This window comes from Ursus americanus, chromosome 2 (genome assembly GCF_024610735.1).
Source record: "Ursus americanus isolate L20-20 chromosome 2, mUrsAme1.1.p, whole genome shotgun sequence".
Lineage (NCBI taxonomy): Eukaryota > Metazoa > Chordata > Mammalia > Carnivora > Ursidae > Ursus > Ursus americanus.
In genome coordinates, this window is record NC_142128.1 from 100071413 (window position 1) to 100096263 (window position 24851).

The following is a 24851-nucleotide window of genomic DNA, read 5'->3' on the forward strand; positions in this document are numbered from 1 at the left end:
CAGAGAACAGAAGATGCTGCTATTTCGGTTTGTCTCCTGGACAATGGGGCCATTCTCTGGGGCCTGTGGGCAGTGCAGGGGAACCTAAGCCGTGATGGGACCTGGGCCAGGGAGGGGAGCACACAGGGGTAAAGTTCTGAACTTTTCTTCTTGGCTACTTGGGTTTACATTTCATTCCAACCAATTTCAGATGCAACTGACAAGCCAGGAGCCTGGGGATTTGAGGACCCCCGCCCTTTGGCCTCTGGTCTCTAGAACAGCCTGCACAGGGCTTGGGCAGGTCTGACCTGGCCTGACCCAGCTTCCCCCAGAGAAGGCAACATTGAGGGTGGTCTTTCCCACCCCCAAGGCTCAATCATTGCCTCTCAACACCCCGGGGGTGGGGGAGGGGAGCTTTTCTCCCCTGTTGTTTGTGAGATGTTTTCATTCTGCTTAAATCGGTTTCACCTGAAAGAGATCATTACCTGCCCAGGAGCACCTGGCTGGCTCGGTCGGTAGAGCATTCTTCCCTTGATCTCAGGGTAGTGAGTTCAAGCCCCACGCTGGGCGTGGAGCCTACTTAAAAACAAAGAGATTATTACCTGCCCAATGGAAGGCAATGTCAGCATTCTTGAAATGGGATGCACCCGGGACAGCCGGAGACAGCCTCCAGGAGTCTGAGACGCACCTGGGGGTGCCTTACCCTGGTTCTCACACCTTCTGTGGTCTGAGCCCCCCTTTAGCCTGGCTCCTGGGAAGGAGCTCAGTTTCTTAGAGCAACTTTTCTACCTTTGCTCCTCCCAGTCTCCAGGTAATCCTACTGTCCCCGGGCAGCTCCCAGGGCTTCCGACCACAGGCTCAGGGAGTGCTGAACGTGGGCCCCTGGGGCAGCCCTGGGCTACTCCCAGGGACACGTCGGGAAGATGAGCTTTTGGCATTTTATACAGTCACACCTTCTATTGTTCCGTCTGGACCTCTGAGCGTGCCGTCCCCACACCCCTGGGAGGGGCGGGAACACTAGAGTGCGCCTACTGGTCGCGGTCATGGTGGTGGCTGGTGCTCCAGAAAGGCCCCTTCCGTGTTGCCTTCAACTCTGATTTTCAACTCCCCTTACCCCATCCCTCTGCTCTCAGGAGGGTGCAAGTCTCTGGCACTCAGCTCTGTGTTCACTGCCGCAGGGGAGAGGTGCTCAGTGAGTCCTTAATGAATTCGACTGGGTTGGGAGTTCCTGGCGAGGACTTAAGCGCCCGCCCAGGCTGTCTCCGGAAAGGAAATGCTGATTTGAGAAACACGTAACGGAAGGCACCCACCGCTTCCCCCACGACGCTGGGAGTCGGGCTGGCTCCCTGGACAGGGGAACTCCCTGCAGAGACGTCTCCCTGTGACTGTCTGCACACCACTGCCCCCTGCTGGACACGGAGGCCATCCAAAGCCAGCCACCCTGGGGCTCCTTCTTTCCCCGTTCTGGACACAGCTCCTGGCCTAACCGGTTTCTCGCCCTGACTGCTTTCCTTTGACTCTGCGTCACCCAGGAAGGTACGCAAGGAACAGCAGCTGCTTTGAGTCCCGTGAATACTGCCTGAAAACCGAGGCGACCCAGAGTCACTGGCAAGCAATCCGGCAGCACCGCGGACTGTTACTGCAAGGATCGATAGAAGATTCTCAGGAAGAACTTCCACCTGCTCGTGAACTAGAACCTCTGCGGAGCTGACCACACTTGGGAGTCACCCGAGGAAAACCAAGAGGAACAAAAGGCTTCAAGCAGGAGAATTTCTATTTTAAAAACAGTAAAAACTTTCTCCTTTGGGGAAAGATCAGGGAAGGGAAAGCACACACATACACTGTGGGTCAGACTGCTTTCTCCTTCCCCGCGACACGCCTCCTCTCTTCGATTACAGGGATTCGTGAATTTGCCTTACTATTTCTGCCCTGACCCCATTAGCTTGTAAGTACTTTGTCCAGTCCAACAACTGGTCTGTAAGGTACAGGTACTCAATTCCTGGCAGTCAAACACAGGATGGGAGTGGCTTAATTTGCCAATAGCGATGGTATTATTGTAAGTGAAAAAGAAGGCATCACACGTGTCGCTTATTCATTGCTTCGGTTTGCCGAGAAGTTACATTCATCTTCCCAAATGGAACTGGAGTGGCAGGCATTTGGATACAGGAATCAGGCTCAGGGAGGAAGGTGGCCCTGAGCCGATATCCGGGAGTGGCACAGCATGGCCCTGGGACGAACTACAGGGGGTGTGAGCTCGAAGTCTGGTACCTCCTGACTGCTGCTGGGGGCCCTGGGGGCCAGCACTGAGCCAGAGCAATAAAGCCACATGGGGAGAAGAGGGCAAGGGACAATGAGGTCAGACAAGCCAGGGGCCTGGGAAGTTTTCAGGATGACAGGGTGCCCAGTGACTTCAAGTGCAGCTGAGTAATCTAGTCAAGAAAGGATTGAGAGTCATCCGAGGGAAGGGCGACATGAAGATCAGTGGGAACCAGCTCAGGCTGAAGGGTGGCCAGAGCTCTGTTGCCAATGGGATCGATGGGGGAAGGGGGGGAGACCCCGAGGACAGGACAGCAATCGAGGCAGGCCAAAGGATAAAGACTTTGGTTTCAACCTTGCGCCCAGGCTTGGCTCCACCAACCCAGCTCCCCTATTGCCCCCAGTTGCAATTTCTGAAAGCCAAAATTAATCATACCGCTTCCAGTAGTAATTAACACACCTGCTGGCTTGCCACTTGCTGGCCATTGAAGGCGAAGTCCTTTGCCAATCCGTAGGGTATAATTTGATCTCGGACTTGGCTTCTTTCTTTTCTTTCTGTCTTTCCTTTCTGTTCTTTTTTTTTTTTTAAGATTTTATTTTTTAAGTCTTCTCTACACCCAGCCCCCCAACCCCCGAAGGAGAGTCACAAGCTCTCCCGACTAAGCCGGCCGGGCTCCCCTCAAACTTGGTGTCTTCATCCCCTAGAAAGGAGAGTTGTGCAGATCCATAATTCCTTGTCCAAAACCCTTGCGGCTACGTGTGTTTGGGAATTCACAGCTTCCCCCCACAGAGGGAAGGCGGCGCACCTGCCATATGCCACGTAAAGCCACCCGCAGAGACTCGGCTCCACCCTGTCCTCAAACACACCGAGTGGGACAAATAAAGACTCCAAACCACCTCCCAAGAGGTCAGGTCAAGTTTTCTACCAACAGAGTTACTAAGATTTTTTTGTTTTTGTGAGCTTTTCCAATTTTCAGAATTGTGATAAGGGCTTGAGGACCACTCTTCCAGGGTTGTTTTAATGTCCAAATGAGTGTGTGTGTGTGTGTGTGTGTGTGTGTGTGTGTGCGCGCGCGCGCCGCCCATGGTTTCTCTGTCTTCGGGGGCTGCAGCTGGGCTGAGCTCAGGGGTGCAGGGACCCCCCTCACCACGGCAATCCCTGCTCTCGAAGCTGTGGTCTCTTGGAGGCAGGGATGAGGTTGGCCTTGCACTTGCCCTGGGTAGGCACCGAACATCTGGAATGTTCCTCATTGTGACAGAAGGCAAATGTGGCACCGTCTCAAGTGCTACTGTCCTCGCCTTTGGGCAAAAATCACTCCTTCCAGAGGGTCATTCATCCCGACTCTTCCCTCTCGGCCCCTCACTGCTGTTCTCCATGGCTCCTACACCCCATTCTCACTAACCGGGCCCCTGGCTCTTGGTCTTATTCTTCGTCCCGTCCTCTGCCTTACTCGTAAGTGACGTTAATAAAGAGTGGACCGGTCAGCTTCACCAGGAACTATAGCTCCTCTGAAATCCCCAACCATAACTTCAGATCCTCCTCCCTAGTATATAAGCTTCAGACATCCTCGACACCGGCTCCCTTAACCTCTCAACCCAATTAAATACCCACCTATCTAGCCTGGGTCCCGTGATTTATCCCTTCAACCACGCTCTTGCCAGTGCCTTCAACGTTTCTGTCCCCTTGTCCTTCTGCTGCATGTACCCTACAAATTCCTACTACCTGTCTGTTCCACTACAAGACCCAGGCCTCTGGAAGGTGCTGGAAACAGACCCCAAAATGTGCAGATTACGGCTCTTCTGGGAGTAGGACCTCCAACTTCAACTGGGCCTTCGGCTCTGCTGACAAGCTGTCTTTAAGTTTCTGGTCTGCTTCCTTGCTCATTTCTCACTCCAGCTTTTCCAAATCCTGGGCAGCCTGAAGCCTCCTCCTGTTCACGCTCCTGTGCCTTTTTTTTTTTTTTAAGATTTTATTTATTTATTCGACAGAGATAGAGACAGCCAGCGAGAGAGGGAACACAAGCAGGGGGAGTGGGAGAGGAAGAAGCAGGCTCATAGCAGAGGAGCCTGATGTGGGGCTCGATCCCAGAACTCTGGGATCACGCCCTGAGCCGAAGGCAGACGCTTAACCCCTGTGCCACCCAGGCATCCCTCCTGTGCCTTTTGCCGTCCCCTCCACGTTCTCCCTGAGATCTTGCTTTCCTCCTTCCTTGCATTTTTAACCCCTCCAGCTCTTATGGTTCCTTCTCTGAAAGTTACAAACAGGCACAAAGTCTTTCCCTCTTAAAAGATAACACTCTTGGGGCGCCTGGGTGGCTCAGTCGGTTAAGCATCTGCCTTCGGCTCACGTCATGATCTCAGAGTCCTGGGATCGAGCCCCACATCGGGCTCCCTGCTCCTTGGGGAGCCAGCTTCTATCTCTGCCCCTGCCCCTACCCCTGCTTGTGTTCTCTCTCTCTGTCAAATAAAATAAAATCTTAAAACAACCCTCTCTTTCCGGGCGTCTGGGTGGCTCAGTTGGGTAAGCGTCTGACTTTTGATCTCAGCTCAGGTCGTGATCTCACGCTCACGAGTTCAAGCCCTTTATTGGGCTCTACACTGGGCATGGAGCCAAAAAATAAAAAGAAAGAAAAATAATCCTCTTCCTTCACCAGTGTCTTCAGCCCATGTTCTGATCTCTTCTGCTTATGGCTGAGCTCTATTAAGAGTATAAAGCCGCTGCCTCCATCTTTATGCCCCTCCCGCTCTTTCACATCAGTCCCAATCAGACCCCAACCTGACTGAGGCTCCTCTGGCCAAGGTCACCAACGGCTACAACTCACCGACTCCTTTCAGTTCTTTGTACTTGTGTCCCCGTCTGCCCCCTGAGATCACTAACCTTCTCCTCCCCTCCCATCGCAGACCCTCCTGGCCTTTTATCTCTCTGATAACTTCTCTGCTTCTTCTGTGGGCTCTGCTCCCTCTCTCATCCTTTGTTCATGTGGCTGTTTCCCGGATATTGTGTTAGTCTCCTTTTCTCACCCACTGTCCTCCCCAGAGGAAGGCTCCACGATGCCCTATCTGCTGACGACTCCTATTTCTCACCACTTCTGGAGTTTTCTGTGGAGACAGACGGCTCTACCCAAACGGCCTTCCCCAGCCTTCCCCAAGGCTGTTCCGTTTTCTTTCTCCTATCCTGGCACCATAACCTCCACTGGCCTGCGCATCCCTCCACTCTCTCCTGCGTACCCCACGGGACTCACCAGGTCCATCTCTAATCTGTACGCTCCTCTCCACTCCTAGGCTAGTGCCCTAACTTAGATCCCTGGCTCTTAGGCCTGCACTATTGCACGAGCATCTTAAGTGGGGCCTCCCTGTCTTCGGGTTTGCACTATTTCCCTGTCCCGGTGTGCAGCTGGAGCCCCATAACATGCAGTGGACAGGAAAAACTCATCTAGAGTCACAGAAAGCAGATGGGTGATCATCTGGGGGCGGGGTGGGCATGGGGGGATTAAACATAAAGTAGCATAAGGGACCTTTTTGGAGATGAAGAAATGCTTCGGATCCTGATTGGTATTGGGCATATTGGTATGTGACCAATGGGTATACACACACGCTTGTCAAAATCCATCAGATTGTACGTTTAAAACCGGTGTGTTTTATTGTACGTAAAATATACCTGAATAAACTTGATTAAAGACAGACTCCCTTCCATGTCACCCCACTACCTGGAGAGCCAAGTTCCAATTTCTTACCCCGGCACAGGTAATGATAGGACCTCTTCCCCATCCCCTAAAAACGCGCACATTGCCTACCGCTGAGATCTGGAAGGGGCCTAGCCGTCCAGGCCCTCCCGCGGAACAGCCGCCGCGTCCCCGACCCGCAGGCGACCGTGCTTCCTTTAGGGTCCAGCGAACCGACATAAATGCCCATTGCACAAATTTTCGGTTGCGCTCCTGCGTTTCTGTCCCTCCCTCCTTTGCTAGGCTGCGGGCGTGTCAGCTGCACCCTGCTGCCCCCAGGCTTGTGTCTACAGCGCTTCCCACCCAGCCGCTGCGTCGTGGTCACAAGACCCGGGCCTCGACCACGCAGTCCCGCTGGAAGGACAGCGGGCCGACACTGCCGCCCCGCTCCTCCAGTCCTGCAGGGGGCGCTGTGGCAACCTCGCACCTGTCTCCCTGCTCTCGACTTCTCCTGGCGAGCTCCCAGAGCCGCTCGCTCGGGGCTCTGCCCCTCCTGGCAGCATCCCTCCTTCCCATTGGGCGAGGGCGGGCCGGGCCGTCCAATGGGACGAGGCGTTGGTGCGAGGAGGCGCCGCCATCTTCGGGCCGCTGGGCCCCTGCACCGGTCTCTGGCCACCAGAGGTAGGTGGTAGGTGGGCCGGGTTGCGCCGCCTGCGGTCCCCGGCCTCGCCCCCTCGCGCTCCGCTGCGGACCCACGATGCCGCAGTACCAGACCTGGGAGGAGTTCAGTCGCGCGGCCGAGAAACTCTACCTCGCCGACCCTATGAAGGTAAATCCCCGCGGGGCCGCTGCCTCTGCCCCGGGTCAGGATGTCTTCCCTGCGGTCCGCGCGGCCTCCGGAGCTTCTCCAGCCCCGGCAGGAGGTGCTGGGCGTGAGCGGAGACGTACCCCGCCGGGTGTCCTGGTTCCCGTTGCCTCCCGAGGAGCGGCCGGACGAGGCCCGGAAACCGGGTCATCGCAGGGCCCCAAGCGGCCCTGCCCTGCCTTCCCCGCCCCCAGCCCAGAACTTCCCGGTTGCCGCGGTTGGTTTACGTGTCACTAAGGGCAGGGCTCCTCCCCCTGCGGCTGCGGCCTCCTGACCCTGAGTGGTCTCGCTGCCCTTTTCCCGTCCTTCTGCGGCGTATATGAGAATGCTTGCACCCTTTCCTCAGGAAATGCTCTTAAACGCAAATGTTGGTAGACCGTTTAGGGGGTCATTCATGGCCCCCACAAAAATTATGATAAGTAGATGCCAGGGGTTAGCTCCTTATTGAAGAGCAAAGAAGTCCGAATGACGGGAATGGAAGCATCATTCAGGTCTTGATTTTTCTTCCTCTCGAGTTTTTACTAATTTTGTTGTCCTATCCAAAGACTGTTTAAATCTCTTTGCTAATTAAAAGTCTCCGTAGGTTTTTAGACGTAGATAAGTAACAAGGAGCTGTGAAACAGTGTTTGTCCCTTCCTTACAATAAAATGATATAATAATAGATGAAGACCTGAGTTAGGTATTTTTGAAATCGAGCGTTTTGTTTATGACACGATTTCTAGCTCCTCCATTTGGTTGACCTCCCGTGTTTGTAGGGACATTGGTTTCTCCAGCAATGTACTGTACGAACGATACGGGATTTTTGTCCAGAATCACCCACACGGTACACAAAATATCTGAAAACATAGTAAAGAGTATAGAAATTCACATCAAGAGTAATCATATTTTAATTAATTTAATAGGGAAATGAGGGTGCCTGTGTGGCTCAGTTGTTAAGCGTCTGCCTTCGGCTCAGGTCACGATCCCAGCGTCCTGGGTTGGAGCCCCGCATCTGGCTCCCTGCGAGGACCTGCTTCTTCCTCTCCAACTCCCCCCTGCTGTGTTCCCTCTCTGTCTCTTGCTGTCAAATAAATAAAATCTTAAAAAAATAATAATAATAATAGGGAAATAAATACAAGATGGTAATTACAACGTATTGCTGTGAACAGAGCCGGTCTAGAATATGCAGGATGGAGAGAGAGCCATTCCTCTCTTCACCCCACAGAAAAGTCCAGGGCCTGAAAACTTCTACTGGTTTTCGACTGATGTTTTGATAGGTGAGGGGCTCTTGACTAACAGTTCTGTGGAGTGCCTTCTTTGCGACAGGCATTTTAAACTACATATCCTTACATGTATAATTCATGTGAACAAGCAAGACAACCCCTTGAGGTAAGTGAATAAACAGTCCTTGATACATTAAATGGATTGCCTGGTCTCTGAGAGATGGAGCTAAAATTTGAACCCCGTTCTCTAAACCCAAAGTCTGTGCTGTCTCTGCCAGAACTAAAGAAGAAGAGAAGTTTTGTCAAGACTCCTCGGAAGCTGTTCTACAGAATTCTCTGTCTTCTCTCCCACCCTCCCGAGCCTGTCGAGTACGCCTGGCACCTTTTACCGTTTGCTCTTGCATTGCTCTCACTGAAGATGGGGTTCCTGCTGGACCACGTGATAACCTGTCAGTCAGCCTGTCTGCGTTTTTAGTCCCTCCTTCACTCATGCCACAACTCTAAGACAAAAACGGGATTTTCTCAGTTTCCTACTTAATACTTAAATACTGGTTTTTCATTGATTGCTGGGTCAAGTCCAGACTCCCAGTCCATAGTCTGACCCTCTCCAGTCTTTCTGGCTTTATCGTCCCACCATATCCACATCCTAAGCTCTAGTCTGATGAAGTTACAGAACTTAGATCTTCATATACACTGCTCCTTCAGCTTCTCTCCTACCCTCTTCCCTAAAAGAGAAAAGCATATGTGAGCAAAGCTACCTTTAGGAATCCTTTTTACACTTCCCTTTCCCCCAGTTTAAATTACTTGTTTTCTCTTCTAGTGTATTCCTTTATAAAAGGACTTAATTCGTGTGTCTTGTGTTTGGTTATTTTGGTTGGTTGAATTCAAAGTTCCTAAGAGAGCAAGAATCTCGATTGCTTTTTCTCCCTTTGTGGCCTCTGACCTGGTAACTTAGATGCCCCTTCAGTTACAAAATAGACCCTCTTACAGTACCATAGAGCTTTTAATTCGCACGTCTCCTCATGAAGCCAGCCGTTTTTTTTTTTCAACTGAGAGTTAAGACTTTTATAGTTGTCATGCTTAGTACATTTTTTTTAAAGATTTTATTTGTTTGAGAAAGGGAGTAAGTGAGAGCACAAGTGGAGGGAAGCAGAGGGAGAAGCAGACTCCCCGCTGAGCAGGGGAGCAGCTGTCCTGGGCGGGCTCCATCTCAAAACCCTAAGATCATGACCTGAGCCTAAGGCAGATGCTTAACCGGCTGAGCCACCCAGGCACCCCCATGCTTAGCACATTTTAAAGTTTCATTTTGTTTCTGGAGAACTGAATTTTTTTAAAACATGTAGAATTGAATTAAATAACCCAATATATAGAATTGGGCATCTAAAGATAATCTAGTTGTAATTTATATAAGTGCTTGGTGAGTTCCCTTTTCTCCTTCACCAAAACAAATCTCAGAGTGTTGTGCCCCACCCCCCACCCCCCAGTCCCAGGAGAGCAGAGACATAATGGGAGAAGCTGTAGGTTACAGCTCTTCATAGCCCTTTTTCTTTAGTTTCCAGAATTGTCTTGAGGCTTCTCGTTCTACATTGTGACCATTTTAAAATTATGTTCCTGTTTTGGCTTGTAGATACCTGGCACTTTTTAAAACGGATAGCTATTTATGTTGGTCAGCCAAAAATGGACTGCCGTGGACTGTTTTGAATCCATCATTTAGGAAAATAAAATTGATGTTCCCAGAAGTTGTGAACTCTATTGGGAGATGTTTTCTTCTAGATAAATCATTTTCTCGGGTCCCTAACCGTAGAATGCCAAACAACAAAGGTATTGTGTAGCATGGCGCTCAATGCAGGAATTATTTTGGAAGAGTTATCGATGGAGACTTATTTTCGTGACAGAATTCTTCTTTTCTGGCACTGTGTGGTGCCATCATGATAAAGACATGGTTTCTCTGAATGCTTGAGTCTGAATCTACCTCGGAGAGCCACAGGGAGGGGACTGCACGAACCGTCACTGCCGTCCTTCCTGCCACACGGATTTGGACTTGCATAGCCTTGTCTGCTGTTTCTCCCCCTGCTTTTCCTATCATCCCTCTGTGGCCGGGTTGGTATCGTAGGGAAGGAAGAACTTTCTCCTTTTTTTTTTTTTAAAGATTTTATTTATTTATTTGACAGAGATAGAGACAGCCAGCGAGAGAGGGAACACAAGCAGGGGGAGTGGGAGAGGAAGAAGCAGGCTCATAGCAGAGGAGCGTGATGTGGGGCTCGATCCCAGAACGCCGGGATCACGCCCTGAGCCGAAGGCAGACGCTTAACCGCTGTGCCACCCAGGCACCCCGGAAGAACTTTCTCCTTTACCCTCTTAGGTTTAATAGCTGGGGCCCTGCAAATTAAAGTGACGAAAGACAGATTAACAAGAGAGAAAACGCGATGTACAGTATACATGGAGCTCACAAAGCATTTGACTTGAGGAGGCTGTTAGAATGGGGGCCTGTATACCCTCTTAACAAGGCTGATAAAGTGGGAAAGAGGGTGGGCTAAGGAAAGGGGGTTTGGGGCTTCTGCGGAGGAAGGTAAGTTGTGGAAAGGTGATCAGTAGGGATTGTGCAGATAAGAGCCCTCCTTTTCCCAGTAAGGGAGAAAGGAGCTCCTTCAGTATTAGAAATTGATGTCACCTTTACAAAGGTTAATATACGTCCTGCGTTTAGCCAGAAAGGACAGAGAGCTAATTGGTCTCTGCTCAAAACAGTCCTTATGCCAAAATGACGTGTTTTGAGGAGGCATGTGGTGATCCCCTTCAGTATATAGAAGGTTCCCCACTTATGATGCTTGGACTTCCGTTTTTTGACTTTGGGTACTGCAAGTGCAATATAAATTCAGTAGAAATCATACTATGAATTTGAATTTTGATCTTTTCTCAGGCTAGTGATACGTGGACAAAACTCTCATGGCACTGGCCACAAAGTAACTTCTACAGCCAGTGAGGGGCTTGAACTCATGACCCCAAGATCAAGAGTCAGATGCTCTGCCGACTCAGCTGGCCACGCATCCATGATAATTTCAATTTATGATATTTTCAACTGACACTGTGCTTATAGGGGGCATAACTCCATCGTAAGTTGAGGAAGATCTGTGTATTCTTGGGGGGCAGGTGGAGGGAGAGGGAGAGAATCCCAAGCAGGCTCCACGCCCAGCACAGAGCCTGACGTGGGGCTCGATCTCACAACCCTGAGATCATGACCTGAGCCTAAATCAAGAGTCGGATGCTTAACCGACTGAGCCACCCAGGCACCCCAAGATCTGTATATTCTTAATGCCAAACCACCTTAAGGGTCTCATGGACTTTCCCTGAATGTGGGTATGTTGGGAATTTTCAGTCTATCTCTTCAAACTGGCTGTACATAAGCATCCAACTTTTTAATCTTTTTTAAAAAACTAATTACAGCAATAGAAATGAATTAAAATACTGTTTTCTACCTCTTTCAATAATGATGTTTACGGTAAAGATGTGTTCAGATGTTTTGGCTCTTCTAGAGGGATCCTCTTCAGCATACCTGAAGACTAAATTATTTATGAGAAATGTCTTCTGACTTCACTGTTTCTCAATGTGTATTTTTATTTCAGGCCCGTGTGGTTCTCAAATATAGGCATTCTGATGGGAGTTTGTGTATTAAAGTAACAGATGATTTAGTTGTAAGTATACATTTTTATTTGTTGCGTATGTCCAGATTTGTTTGAGTTAATCACTTGTTTGAAATTAATTACGTAGTGCAGATTGCCCATTAGGATGCTTATTTTGCATTTCATTCCAAAGTCAAAAACCTCATTCTGGAAGCTACTTTTACAGACCCTTGGGGAAATAACTTATTTCATCAATGTCGTATGTCAAGTGTTGTTTAATAATTACTTTCTTCAGACTTTAAGCAAAAGCAGTATAGAGACTTAAACTGGATATGAGGGCATAGAGGTCTCCTTATGAGCGTGCGGGAAGGAAATGATGGTGTTTGAACACAAGTTATAGGCTTTATAGCGCTCTCCCTCCTTCCCTCCCTGCTCAGTCTTGTCACTTCCACACCCCGCATTCCTTCCAGGACCCTCTGCCACCTGATCTCCACATGCAGCAGTCATCCACTGAACTACTCTTGTGGGGAGCCCGGCAGCAGCCCCTCGCTTCCAGACCTGATGGGCTCATCCGTTCACGTCTTACTGGACCCCCTGGCTGCTTCTGATACACAAAACCACGCTGGTGGAAACTATTTTGGCATCTGTGGCTCCATTTTATCTTCTTTTTCTTTTTCTGTGTTTCTGTCTTATTGCTCTTTGCTAATAAATACTGGTGTCTCCAGGATTCTGTCCTGGGTCAACCTTCATACTGCTTCTGGACCAGTCCATTCAGCCGCAGCTGCGGTGCCCCGGACTGCTGGAATCTAGGTCTGTCTCCACATTTGTATACTTAGCTCACATTTTTCTTCTGACTTCCTGACTAGCTGTCTGTTAAGCATCCTTACCTCGGTGCTCCTAAAAATTAGCCTGTCTAGAGTGGGACTCCTCGTCTCTTCTCAGGCTGCCGCCTCCTGTTCCCTAGCGCCTCAGGGTCCTTCCTTGCCCGTCCTCACATCGGCTGGCCCTTCACTTGAAGAGCTTGTATGTGACCCTCTGATAGCTTCACGTGCTCCCCGGGCATTTGGGAATAACTGGCTCAGGCACCCTGGTCTCATTCCTGTCACGAGTACTCTGTGTTCACTGTGCCTCCCCTAAGTTTAGGGTGTCGTCCTCACTTGGCTGGACTGCTGGGCTCGTCTCCCGAAGGTGTCCCTGCTTCCAGTTCATCCTTTGTCTGGAGAGATTTCTAAAAATGCAGGTTTGGTCGTTAATGACCCTGCTTAAAAACCTTAGTGGCTCCTCGTCACTCCTGGTGTAACTTCAGCCTCACGTGCCTCCCACCCTCTGTCTTTTCTGTGTTGCTGAGGGCCTCCCGAGACGTGGCGGGCTGTCTTAGGCCTCTGTGCCTCTGAATGTCCTCCTTCCATCTTTGCGGCCTTGAGTCCCACCACCGCCCAGTGTGGTGAGACAGGTGCTTATCTTTCAAAACCCAGCTAAAAGGATTGCTTCATCTCTTGCTTTGCTTTTCGGCTCTTCTTGTGCCGTATCACAATTGTTCTGGCATAACTGTCTTTGTGGTAGATTCCGAACTTCCACACAACAGCAGTCAAGTTCTTACCTGTATTTCCAGTGACTAGCGTGATGTCCTGACCGGGAGGGTACTTAGTAAACAGGTTTTTAATTCTTCAAAAAAATTTTGGAGTGACTAAAAATCACTTTCTGTCTTTGCGCATATATTAGCTTTTTATATATTTGTGTCCAAGGTTCCATTGTGAGGTTGCATGAATTCAGACTTTGAATGATTACGATGTCTTCCAGGAACCAGCTACATTTGAAGTCACTGAAAATGTGAAAAATGGTGTAGTGTGCTAGACTTAGAGTCAAGAGGTTTGAATCCGAGTTCAGCCATTTACCAGCGTCCCAGCCTTGGAAAAGTTCAGACCAGAAGTTTGGCTTTCTGGGCCTCTGTTTCCTTATCCGCAAAGTGCCATAGTGGTGGTCGGCTCCCCTGATCGGGGTGTGGGACGTAAAGTACACACGTGAAAGTACCTAGTAGTATGGCATCAGTGCTTGTTTCTTGAGTCTGGGGCGTTCACACTGAGAATCGTTTCCGTTGTGATGGGCACAGAGCGGAGAGGTGTATCTGCGGAGGACAACTCGGCTTGGCCTGTTTGTAAGATAGGAAAGAATGCGGAACTGATTTTAATCAAAAAATCAAAGAACTGATTTACCTCAAAATGATGACTTTTTGCCTCCTGGTAATGATGGAACATACACATGTTGGCAGGAACTTTAATGTTGCACTGGTGATGCCTGTGATAAGATCGAAATATGAAGAACGCCTTCTGTGTCCTTCCTTAAAACTGCTGCAAATTAGTCCTTAACTTGGAAAGGGCCAAAGACACAGTCAGACCCATCCTCCTAAATAGTAAATATATGAATCAACGCTCTGACAAAATCTGTTTTCTAATGACTCTTTTAAAGTGTGTATACTGCCCTTGCTAATTCATTTTAATAGTTACTAATTCCTTCAAAAACTCAGTCTTAAGCTACATTTTTATTTCACCATGTGTCTCTGACTTTTTGTAGTCCCATTTATGCATCATTTTTTTTTTTTGATCCTGGACTGAGTTATCATATTTTCTATGAATCTGAAATCTTTTCTGTCAAACTGTAGTGACAAGGTAGATAGATTCTCCCACAGCACGTGTACTGAAGTTGACATGTTGGAGATTATTATGGCCGCTTTACAGGATTATTACACAAATTTCTACAGTATGTGGGTAATTTAAGCGAGTGGTTTTTAAAGGCAAAATGACCAGTTGGGGGTGATAAGATTGAACTACAGATTACTTAAATTGATGACTATTATTGCAGGATCATTCGTTCCCTTTAAGACTCATGTGAACCCTTAAAATGGGCTAAAGAAAAATGGACCTTTTATTACAAAATGAGGGAAAGAACTGCCAGCTTAAATTTGATATTTTTTGAAGACCCTAGAACAAATGGTTTTTGAGAAACCGTAAGTGGATCTTAAGTATCTATCTAATGAATTTAACTTACAGCATGGAAGAATTTGGTTTGAATTAAAAATTGTGAATACCTTCAGAAAATCAAGGTTAGACAGATTTATCTGCTTTAATTTAGACTGTGACCAGGTGTGAGCAAGGGATGGTGGATTTTTTTCTTTAAATTATCATTACTGACCCCTCCCCAACTCCCAATTTCACAGGTGGGGGAAGCAATCCTAATATTGCTGTGCTTTTCCCAATATAACTCAATTAGTCATGACCAGATCCCAGGGAGAAAATAATCTGATTCCAAGCCTGGAGTTCTCATTAGACCCCACAGCAGGAATTAGCATATTAGTTAATTGGTCAATTTTGAGGGTGTTCTGTTAGAGTTCATTTAGTTTTTTGCTTACAGCAGTGAAGTTGGAAATACTACAAGATACTAAAGGAATGTAATTACTGGGGGCTTAGAAACTTGAGCGTAAGAGCCTTAGTATGACCTCCAGAGGGAATAGAGCAAAACGGGGTAGGAAAGACTTGTATTTGTACCCAGTCCTGTATTTGCTATGTTGTTGATAGCCTAGTTTTACGTAGTTAATGTGTACTTTTAAAATTTCTGACAGTGTTTGGTGTATAGAACAGACCAAGCCCAAGACGTGAAGAAGATTGAGAAATTCCACAGTCAACTAATGCGACTTATGGTAGCCAAGGAATCCCGCAGTGTTGCCATGGAAACGGACTGAATGGTTTGAAGTGAAGATCTGTCATGTTCTTAGGAAGTAAATCTCTTAAATCTGAAAAAGTGTTGGGAAAGGAACTACTTTATGTAATTAAGTGGGCTCTTCAGAAGGGGGGAGATCATTTTTTGTACTTTGTTTTTTAATGTTTACTTTAGAGAGCTAGGAATGTAAATGCTTTCAGGTAGAAAAACCTTTATTTATTTTTGGAAATTGAACAAATGCATATGTTGGGAAACCTTTTGCGGGTTGATACGGGGTAAAATACATAATTATTCTACGGTAAGTTCCTATCAGTAATTTGAAAATGAGATACCAGTAAAAGGCAGTTCTTCCTTAAATTTAGTTACTCTGTCTTTAAAAGAAAATTAAATGTAAGCATTTCGCTGGATTGGTGTATTTCTTTCGGAGCATAAAATTTGTGCTGTTGACCAGCAAACGTAAAATACGGTAACTGGAATTACCTGTGAGCAGCAGGTGCCTGACTGCGTGTAATACAGTAGTGTTGTCTCAGTTGTCGGCACGGCATCGTGGAAGCAGGTACGCTTTACTTTACCTAAAACTTTCCAAATTTAAGCTGTAGTTTTGAATGTAAGGGGTTTGTAGTATCATTAGCTTGTTGAGCAGAGACTTGCTGGAATCTAGTTGTCAGTGCTCAGAAACGACTGCAGTTACTTGAAGTGCACGAACAGAATGATTGCTGGCGGACTGAAACCACCATATTACACAAGTGTTTGCCACCGATTTCCCATCTATGTTTTCTCACAAGGGCTAGAGATTATTCAAACTGTTAAATCTTTGCATATGTCTGTGCCACCCATGCCCGTTTCTCTCTGTATTTAACCAAGGTGTTAAGCGTGACTGTCACAACTGTTATGTTTTCCATTAGGCCAGAAGGAATATTATTTTATATTTATCATATTATTATAACCTGAATTTTATCACCTAAATGTAATGTTCACTTGTTGCTTCCTACATTAAAATATTTTTTTGTTAGGAATTTGTCGTGTTGAGCAGCATTTTAACATGGAAAATTCCATTAGCCATATGAATTTTTGCATGTTTCAGAGAAGTAAGTAAAATATTATGTGAATATGTATTGTTTCTCTTGAAGTTTTTAACATCTCAAGAATTACTGATTTCTTGACTGGGATATACTGTATTCATTTAGTCTAAAATGAGCCTGATGAGACCGTAGTAAATTTTGTTTGTCGCCAGTACGTTTTATCACAGGACCTTCTCTGAAGATTTATGTTGGTGGCAAGGTTGTTTTCTTGACTAAGAAAAGTAACATCAAATAGTAAAGGGTGTTTAGGGTTTGGGGTCCCCTCTCCCCTGAACAGTGGGATCACTGGAGGATTTTTTTGGCCTTTTTCTTTCTCATTTACACCTTCTGCTTTTTAACACTGCTTTATAAAAATATCCTGGAAGGGAGGGACTGGGATTTGAGTTCCTTGGGTCCTTGTAACTTATAGCACAGAGTGGAGAGCAGAGGTTGCAAGGCAGTTGGCCTGGGGACTTGGTCTCCACTACTTCCTCACTCTGTGGTCTTAGGTTACTTCTCTGAGCCCCCGTTTCCTTCTCTGGAAGTTGGGCTGACAGCAGTATTCCTGGGACTTGAGGAGGATCAAAGGGTAGAACCTATTGTTAGCCCTTAGTACGGTGCTCGGAACATAATAAAGCTCAATAAATGGTAGCTGCTGGCAGTAGTAGTTGCATTTTTAGGGAAAAAGGTATACCTGGCTCTTAAAGTTTATTTCATAACTTTAATTGAAGGATTATTTAGAGGTAACGTCTGCCTTTTCTGCTGAGAGCTGTGTCTTTATTAAATGCCATTTTTGGCCGTGGGGGGGCAGAACAAGACTGTCCCCAGAGAGAGTGTTCTTACGTGGGAAGAAACTGAAATCCTTAAATCTAAAACTTCTGTATGTGTCTGCACAAAATAAAATTATTAAGATAATTAATTGGTAAATGTATCAAATTTCTTAAAGACCATATAAATAACAAAACACCAAATCATCATATATTCTTAAAATTGCAGTGCTGTGTACTCCCAATTTTATTTATTTATTTTAAAGATTGTATTTATTTACTTGACAGAGAGAGAGACAGCCAGCGAGAGAGGGAACACAAGCAGGGGGAGTGGGAGAGGAAGAAGCAGGCTCCCAGCAGAGCAGGGAGCCCAATGGTGGGGCTCGAGCCCTGAGCCGAAGGCAGACGCTTAATGACTGAGCCACCCAGGCGCCCCTCCCAGTATATTTTAATCATGAAGTATTTCTAGACACCATAATCACACTTCCCTGGGTTAACTTTTAACAAACATGTTTGTGATGTGTTTGATCAAACTGCTGACCCTGAGGTCATCCACGTGAAGTCACTGTGGTAATTGAGATTCTAGGTATAGTTAGCAGCTAAAATAATTTCATTTTGTTCTCTTACAAGGACCCACTCTCCTTGGAGTACAGAGTTCATTAAACATTGCTGTTAGGCTATATATGTTCTCTACCGTAAAAGGTTGGATTTTCTCTCTTGGGGTACCTACTCTGCCAACTTCCTGTCTTAAAAATCTAAAGTCTCGTGGCACCTGGGTTGCTCAGTTGGTTAAGTGTACCACTCTTGATTTCAGCTCAGGTCATGATCTCGGTCCTCAGATTGAGCCCTGCTTTGGGCTCCGTGCTGAACTTAGAATCTGCTTAAGATTCTCTTCCTGGGGCGCCTGGGTGGCACAGCGGTTAAGCGTCTGCCTTCGGCTCAGGGCGTTATCCCGGCGTTCTGGGATCGAGCCCCACATCGGGCTCTTCTGCTAGGAGCCTGCTTCTTCCTCTCCCACTCCCCCTGCTTGTGTTCCCTCTCTCGCTGGCTGTCTATCTCTGTCGAATAAATAAATAAAATCTTAAAAAAAAAAAAAAAAAAGATTCTCTTCCTCTCCCTGTGCCCCTCCCCGCCGGGTTGCTCGTCAAAAAAAAAAAAAAAAAAAAAAAGTGTGTCTGTGTGTATAATATATATATAAAGTCTCTTTCTCAGCCACAGCTTTAAGTCATTGATTAGAGGCAGTGTTGGCAGCATTTTATAGTTGATTCTTACGTTACCCTTGAAAATCTAACATTAACAGTTGCATGATGGTAATAGTCTTCAAAGTATTCTAAAACAAATTCAGAATGAGTGAAATGTGAAATTAATTGCCCGAGAACAGTAAGAGGTCCTATCCTTTCTGCCTACTGAAAATGAAACTGAAAGCCAGGTCCCTACCTTTATCACACTCCTGTTCCTCTTAGTCAAAAATGCCTTGTGGGAATGTCAGTATCATCGTATTTAGTACTATTTCTCTTTAAACAACAGGGAAAACGTTCCTTTAGTACTGCAGTTGAAATGTATGATAATGTGAGAAGAAAGTCAAAATGATTTCATTCCTCTTTCTTACATTAAAAGCACTAGTTGGGGGGCACCTGGCTGGCTCAGTTGGAGGAGTGTGTGGCTCTTGGATTTCAGAGTCGTGAGTTTGAGGCCCACATTGGGTGTAGAGAATAAACTTTAAAAGCATCAGTTGGACTGGTTCCAGATAAGGTGGAGCAAGCACGTGCCCCATGGCTCTTCCACCAGGGACAGCTGCGAGTGCGTGGAGCGCCGAAAGAAAACAGCAGGTAGATAAGGAAAGAAGTAGAGATGTTGAAGTACCACTGAACCAGCAATGAGTCCACCATTTTCCCCCTCTGGTATCCCCCAGCGTGAACTCAGCACGTTGGAAAACTGGAATTAGATACTGGGGTGCAGACAGGTCACAAGCCCTTTTAATCTGGCTCAAGGAGGGGGAACTTCTAATACACCCAAGAGAGTGTAGAAATCCTTTGTTTTTTTACTCTTTTGTGTTCTCTTACCCGGCCCCCCACTCCCACCCCAGCAATCCCATCATGGTGACAGCATCCACTACTGGAAGTGGGAGCCTGCAGGAGTCAAAACTTGGGGAGATGACCCTCTCCCATATAGCTTTGTCTCCAAGAGGGTAGAACCAATCCCCGTTGCATTTTTCTCTCTGCCCTCCATCCACTTGGCCCTGGATGCAGACACAGTGGCAAAACTAGTCTTCTGGCCAGAGAACTGAAAATAGAAGGAACCAGAAAGTACCAAAGAGATCACAGAAAGGAAGGAATTCAGGAACGGACCTCATTAAGTTGTTGATGAACCCCTGAGTCCACTGCCAAGCTGTACGTATGTGTGCATCTGATCCGTTTCAGCAGACCGAAGACTCTTAATGAGACCACCGCCCAAATCCTAGCCTGGCAACTGGGAGGCATTCACATGCATGGCAATGATTTTGAAAGTTGAACTGACGTCCCAAACTGCCTTCTGAAGGCTATCATTCCAGTGTCAGTTTAGCTTTCAAAACCTTTGCCTGATCTTACACACCTGAAACTCATACAATGTTTTATGTCTATTTGGTCAGAATTTTAATAAACAAGAGTTAGAGTTTAATGACAACGTTCAGAATGCCAAGGATACGATCCAGAATTACCTGGCACACCAGGAAATGGGGAAAATCTCAACTCCTAGAAAAAGACAGGCAAGCGATCCCAGCACTGAGATACCAGATGTTGGAGTCATCTGATAAAGACATTAAAGCAACTATTGTAAATGCTCCAGCAAATCATCAAGAACACTCTTGTAGCCAATGGGGGGAGGGGATCTCTTCAAAGAAGAAGAAGATATGTATATAAAAAGAATGAAATGGAAATTTTAGAACTGAAATACACAGTAACCAAAATTAAAAATTCCCTGAATAGTCTAGCATAATGGAGGAAACAGTGAACTTGAAGATAAACCAAGAGAATTTAATCTGAAGACCAGAGAAAAAGGTTGAGAAACAAGAAAGCAAAACCACAAGCAGAGCTCCAGAGATCTGCAGGACAATGAGAAAAGGTCTAACATTTGTGCCATCAGAATCCCAGAAGGAGAGGAGAAACCATGATGCTGGAAAAAATATTTAAAGAAATACTGGCTAGAGGGGCGCCTGGGTGGTGCAGTCGTTAAGCGTCTGCCTTCGGCTCAGGGCGTGATCCCAGCGTTCTGGGATCGAGCCCCACATCAGGCTCCTCCACTATGAGCCTGCTTCTTTCTCTCCCACTCCCCCTGCTTGTGTTCCCTCTCTCGCTGGCTGTCTCTGTTAAATAAATAAATAAAATCTTTAAAAAAAAAAAAAAAAGAAATACTGGCTAGAAACTTCCCAATTTGGTGAAAAACTGAAACCTATGGATTCAGGAAACTCCCAAGATACCCACACCCAACACAAATCATAATGAAAACTGGACAATACTCTTGAAAGCAGCCAGTGAAAAACAACAGTGATCTATGGGAAATAATGATTTGGATGACTAGATCTCACATCAGAAGTGGAGGCCAGGAGAAGGAGCATAGCATTTCTAAAAGGCCAAAAGGAAAGAACGGACAGCCCAGAATTCTATAGCCAATGAAAATAGCCTTCAGGCACTAAATGAAAAGTCACTCTTGGTTGAAGAAAAACAGAAAATTTGTTTGCAGCAGGCCTGTCTAAAATCATTAAAGGAAGTTCTTCAGACCAAAAGGAGATGACACCATAAGAAAATCAGGAAAGAAGGAAGGGCAACGGAAATAGTCATGATCTGGGTTAAAAGAATTAAATGATTCTCTTGAGTTCTTAAAATACATTTGATGATAGAAATAAAATATGGCACGGATGGTGTTTTCACTGATGGAATATGTAAGATATCAGAACAAAGGAGAGGGATGACGGTACCTATATGATAGTAAAGTTTCGACAGTCCACTCAAAGTGGTGAAATCTTGATTCCAAGTAGACTGAAAAACGTGTGTATTCTCATCTCTCAAGCAACCACCAAAAGAACTACAAATAGTTCTTTTAGTAGATAGATAAATGAAATACTGGAAAAAAATTTAAATGACCCCAAAAAAGGCAAGAAAGGGGTATCAGGAATAACAACAACAAAACAGGAAACAAACACAAAACAATAAAATGGTAGACCTAAATGCAAACACATCAAGACTTACATTAAAGTAATATTAAATACCAATAGTCTAAACACACAGAAATTGTCAAAATGAAAAAAAAAAACAAAAAACTAGAACCAACTATATGTAACAATTTTATTATAAAAGATATAAATCAGAATTGATCAAAGGAAAAGACATAGGATAAGACAAAGCGTAAAGCTTCCATGTCCTTAGGACAAATTACCCTCCTGGTGCATTCATGAATGATTACCCACCAGGGACACTGACCCGAGCTTTGGCTGTCCATTATGTTCCATTACATAGGAATGATTGAATCACTGGCCATGCACTAGAGCTCAATCTTCAGCCACCCTTCCCCTTCCTGGAGGATGAGCTAAAACCCTCCTTAAAGCCCCAACCCTCTAATCACATGGTTGGTCTTTCTGGCATGGCTAGCCCCCTTCCTGAGTTACCTCATTAGCATAAACTCAGAGATGGTCCCAGGGACCCACCATGAATAACAAAGGTACTTCTATCACTCAGGAGATTTCAAAGATTTAGAGGTTAATTCCCAGGAACCCTGGTTTCCTGGAACAGAGACCAGAAAAATTCTTTACAATCTCTTAGCAGTAAAACATTCACTGCTGTCATACAGGAAACTAACCAGTGCAGTAAGGCAAGAAAAAGAAAGAAAAGGCATCCAAACTGAAGAGAAAGAAGTAACTCTGTAGACAACGCGATGGCCTACATAGAGAATCCTATGGAATCTACAAAAAAAGCTACTGAAACTAATAAGGTTGCAGGTTACAAGATTAATGTATATAATATATACAACTTTATTTCTATATACTTGCAACAAACATGGAAGTTAAATTGACAAATACATTTTTAATATCAAAAGATACATACTGAAAGCTAGAAAACATTGCTGAGAGAAATTAAGACTTAAGTGAGTGATCTTATTCACAGGTCAGAAGAATCAGTATTATTAAAATGTCATTTTCCCCTGAAATTGATATATAGATTCAATGTATCCCCAGTTAAAATCCCAGCATGCTTTTTTGTAGAAATCGATATTCTGATTCTGAAATTCACATGGGAAAGCGAAAGACCTGGGCAGGAAGAGCTAAAACATCTTTGCAAAAGATGAGCTAAAGTGCAGAACTAAAACCACCTTCTTTCATGTCTTGTAAAGCCACGGTTCTTCAAGACCACAGCAACATAAACAAGATCAGTGGGACAGAATAGAGTCCAGAAACAGAACCACACTTACATGGGTAACTATTAATTTACAAAGTTGTAAAAGCAAGTCATGGAGAAAGGACAGTCTATTTAGCAAATGGTGCTGGGATGATTCGATATTCCTATGTTTAAAAAATTCAAACTTTACTTCTACCTTGCACCATATGCAAATATTAATTTAAAAGATGAACCATGGACCTAAATATGAAACCACAAAACTTTTTTTAAGGATTATTTGTTTTAGGGGCGCCTGGGTGGCGCAGTCATTAAGCATCTGCCTTCAGCTCAGGGCGTGATCTCCGCTAGAAGCCTGCTTCTTCCTCTCCCACTCCCCTGCTTGTGTTCCCTCAAAACTTTTTTTAAGGATTATTTGTTTTAGGGGCGCCTGGGTGGCGCAGTCATTAAGCATCTACCTTCAGCTCAGGGCGTGATCTCCGCTAGAAGCCTGCTTCTTCCTCTCCCACTCCCCTGCTTGTGTCCCCTCTCTCACTGGCTGACTCTCTCTGCCAAATAAATAAATAAAATCTTTTAAAAAAAGTAAAAAATAAAGATTATTTGTTTTAGAGAGAGAAGGGGGGAGGGGCAAAGGGAGAAGGAGAGAGAGAATCCAAGCAGACTCCCTGCTAGGCACAGAGCCCCATGTGGGGCTTGATCCCAGGATCCCGAGATCATGACCCGAGCTGAAATCAAGAGTCAGATGCTTAACCAACTAAGCCACCCAGGCTCCCCTAAAGTATGAAACTTCTGGAAGAAAAGAGGAGGGAATCATGACCTTGGTTAGGCAAATATTTCTTAATCTGTATGCAATCTATAAAAAAGATTGGACTTCAAAATTAAAACCTTTTGTTCTTCTAGAAACACCGTTAAGACAATGACAAGCCACATATCAAAAATTATTTGTAAAGCATATATATATATGTAATACATATATAAGAACTCTCATTTAAAGGACTCTCAAAACTCAATAAACCCTCTCCCCAAAAAAGTACACAAAAGACACTGCCCTGAAGAAGATATACATGTGGCCAATAAGCACATGAAAAGATGTTCAACATTATTAGTCATTAAGGAGATGCAATTTCAAATCATGAGCTACCACTATGCACCTATTAGAACGGCTAAAATGTAAAACCTTGACTCTACCAAAAGCTGGCAGGGATGAGGTGCAACCAGACCTCTCATGAACTGCTGGTAGGAATGTGAACTGGTACAACCATTGGGAAAACAGGCAGTTTCTTTAAAAATTGTGCATACATCTACCGTCCACACAAAGACCTGCACATGAATTTTTTTTAAAGATACTATTTTTAGGGCACCTGGGTTAAGCCGTTGGTTAAGAAGATGTCCTAGGCTCAGTTCATGATCTCAGGGTCCTGGGATTGAGCCCCGCATCGGGATCCTGCTCAGCGGGGAGTCGGCTTTTCTCTCTCCCTCTGCCCTGCCCACCCCCCCACCCCCCCACTCGTGCTCTCTCTCAAATAAATAAAATTTTAAAAAGATACTTTTTTTAGGTAATCTCTACACCCAACTTGAGGCTCGAACTCACAACCTTGAGATCGAGAGTTGCACGCTCTACTGAACGAGCCCCCCCGGTGCCCTAGCTTGTACATGGATGTTAATAGTGGCTTTATTATTAATAGCCCCGAACTGGGAACAACTCAGTAGTCCATCAGTAAGTCAAGTGTTGGGATGAACAAATTGTGGTATATCCATACATAGCAATACTGCTCAGCGATGAAAAGGAGGAATAACTACCAATACATACGACAAAGTGGACGAATCTCAAAATATGCTGAGTGCAAGGAGCCAGGCCTCTGAGCACATACTGAATGACTTAACTCTGGTGAATTTCCATCTGCAAAAACTGCAAAATAATCCGTAAGTGACTGCAGGTAGATGAGTGCTTTCCTTGGGGACAAGGGGCTCGTGAACAGAAGGGATTGCAGTGACACGTGAGGAAGCCACAAGTTCAGTGGCTTAAGACAACACGAACGTATTCTCTTACCGGGTCAGAAGTCTGGAACAGATCTTCAAGAGCGGAAGTGAAGGTGTCAGTAGGGTTTGTTCCTTGGGGAGCCTCTGGGGGAAAATCCATTTCTCTGTCTTTGCCGGTCCCCAGGGGGGCTGGCCTCCTTCCCTGGCTCATGGCTCCACGTTACATCACCTTCCCACCCTGTTTCTGCCCCGTCACCTCTGCCTCCTCTGACCTCCTTGCCTCCCTCTTGTGAAGACACTGTGACTAATGCCCACCCACCTAGCCCGGGATCGTGTCTCCAGGTCAATCATATCTGGAGAGTCGCTTTTGCCACATAAGGCA

The 24851-nt window shown here is 45.8% G+C and overlaps 1 protein-coding gene across 1 annotated transcript; it reads left to right on the forward strand.

Annotated features, from left to right (window-relative positions):
• The first annotated feature begins 6513 nt into the window (after positions 1 to 6513).
• Positions 6514 to 16406, forward strand: SRP9 (signal recognition particle 9). The gene is made up of 3 exons (XM_045796827.2): positions 6514 to 6726; positions 11585 to 11653; positions 15198 to 16406. The coding sequence occupies exons 1-3, from the start codon at positions 6655 to 6657 to the stop codon at positions 15315 to 15317; spliced, it is 261 nt and encodes an 86-aa protein (XP_045652783.1). The 5' UTR covers positions 6514 to 6654; the 3' UTR covers positions 15318 to 16406.
• The last annotated feature ends 8445 nt before the right edge of the window (positions 16407 to 24851 follow it).

Excerpts from the sequence above, each read along its gene's own strand:
- SRP9 (XM_045796827.2), top strand. The coding sequence starts at position 6,655 with ATGCCGCAGTACCAGACCTGGGAGGAGTTCAGTCGCGCGGCCGAGAAA. Across the intron at positions 6,727-11,584 it reads ACCTCGCCGACCCTATGAAG|GCCCGTGTGGTTCTCAAATA; the intron begins GTAAATCCCCGC and ends TTTTTATTTCAG. Across the intron at positions 11,654-15,197 it reads AAGTAACAGATGATTTAGTT|TGTTTGGTGTATAGAACAGA; the intron begins GTAAGTATACAT and ends AATTTCTGACAG.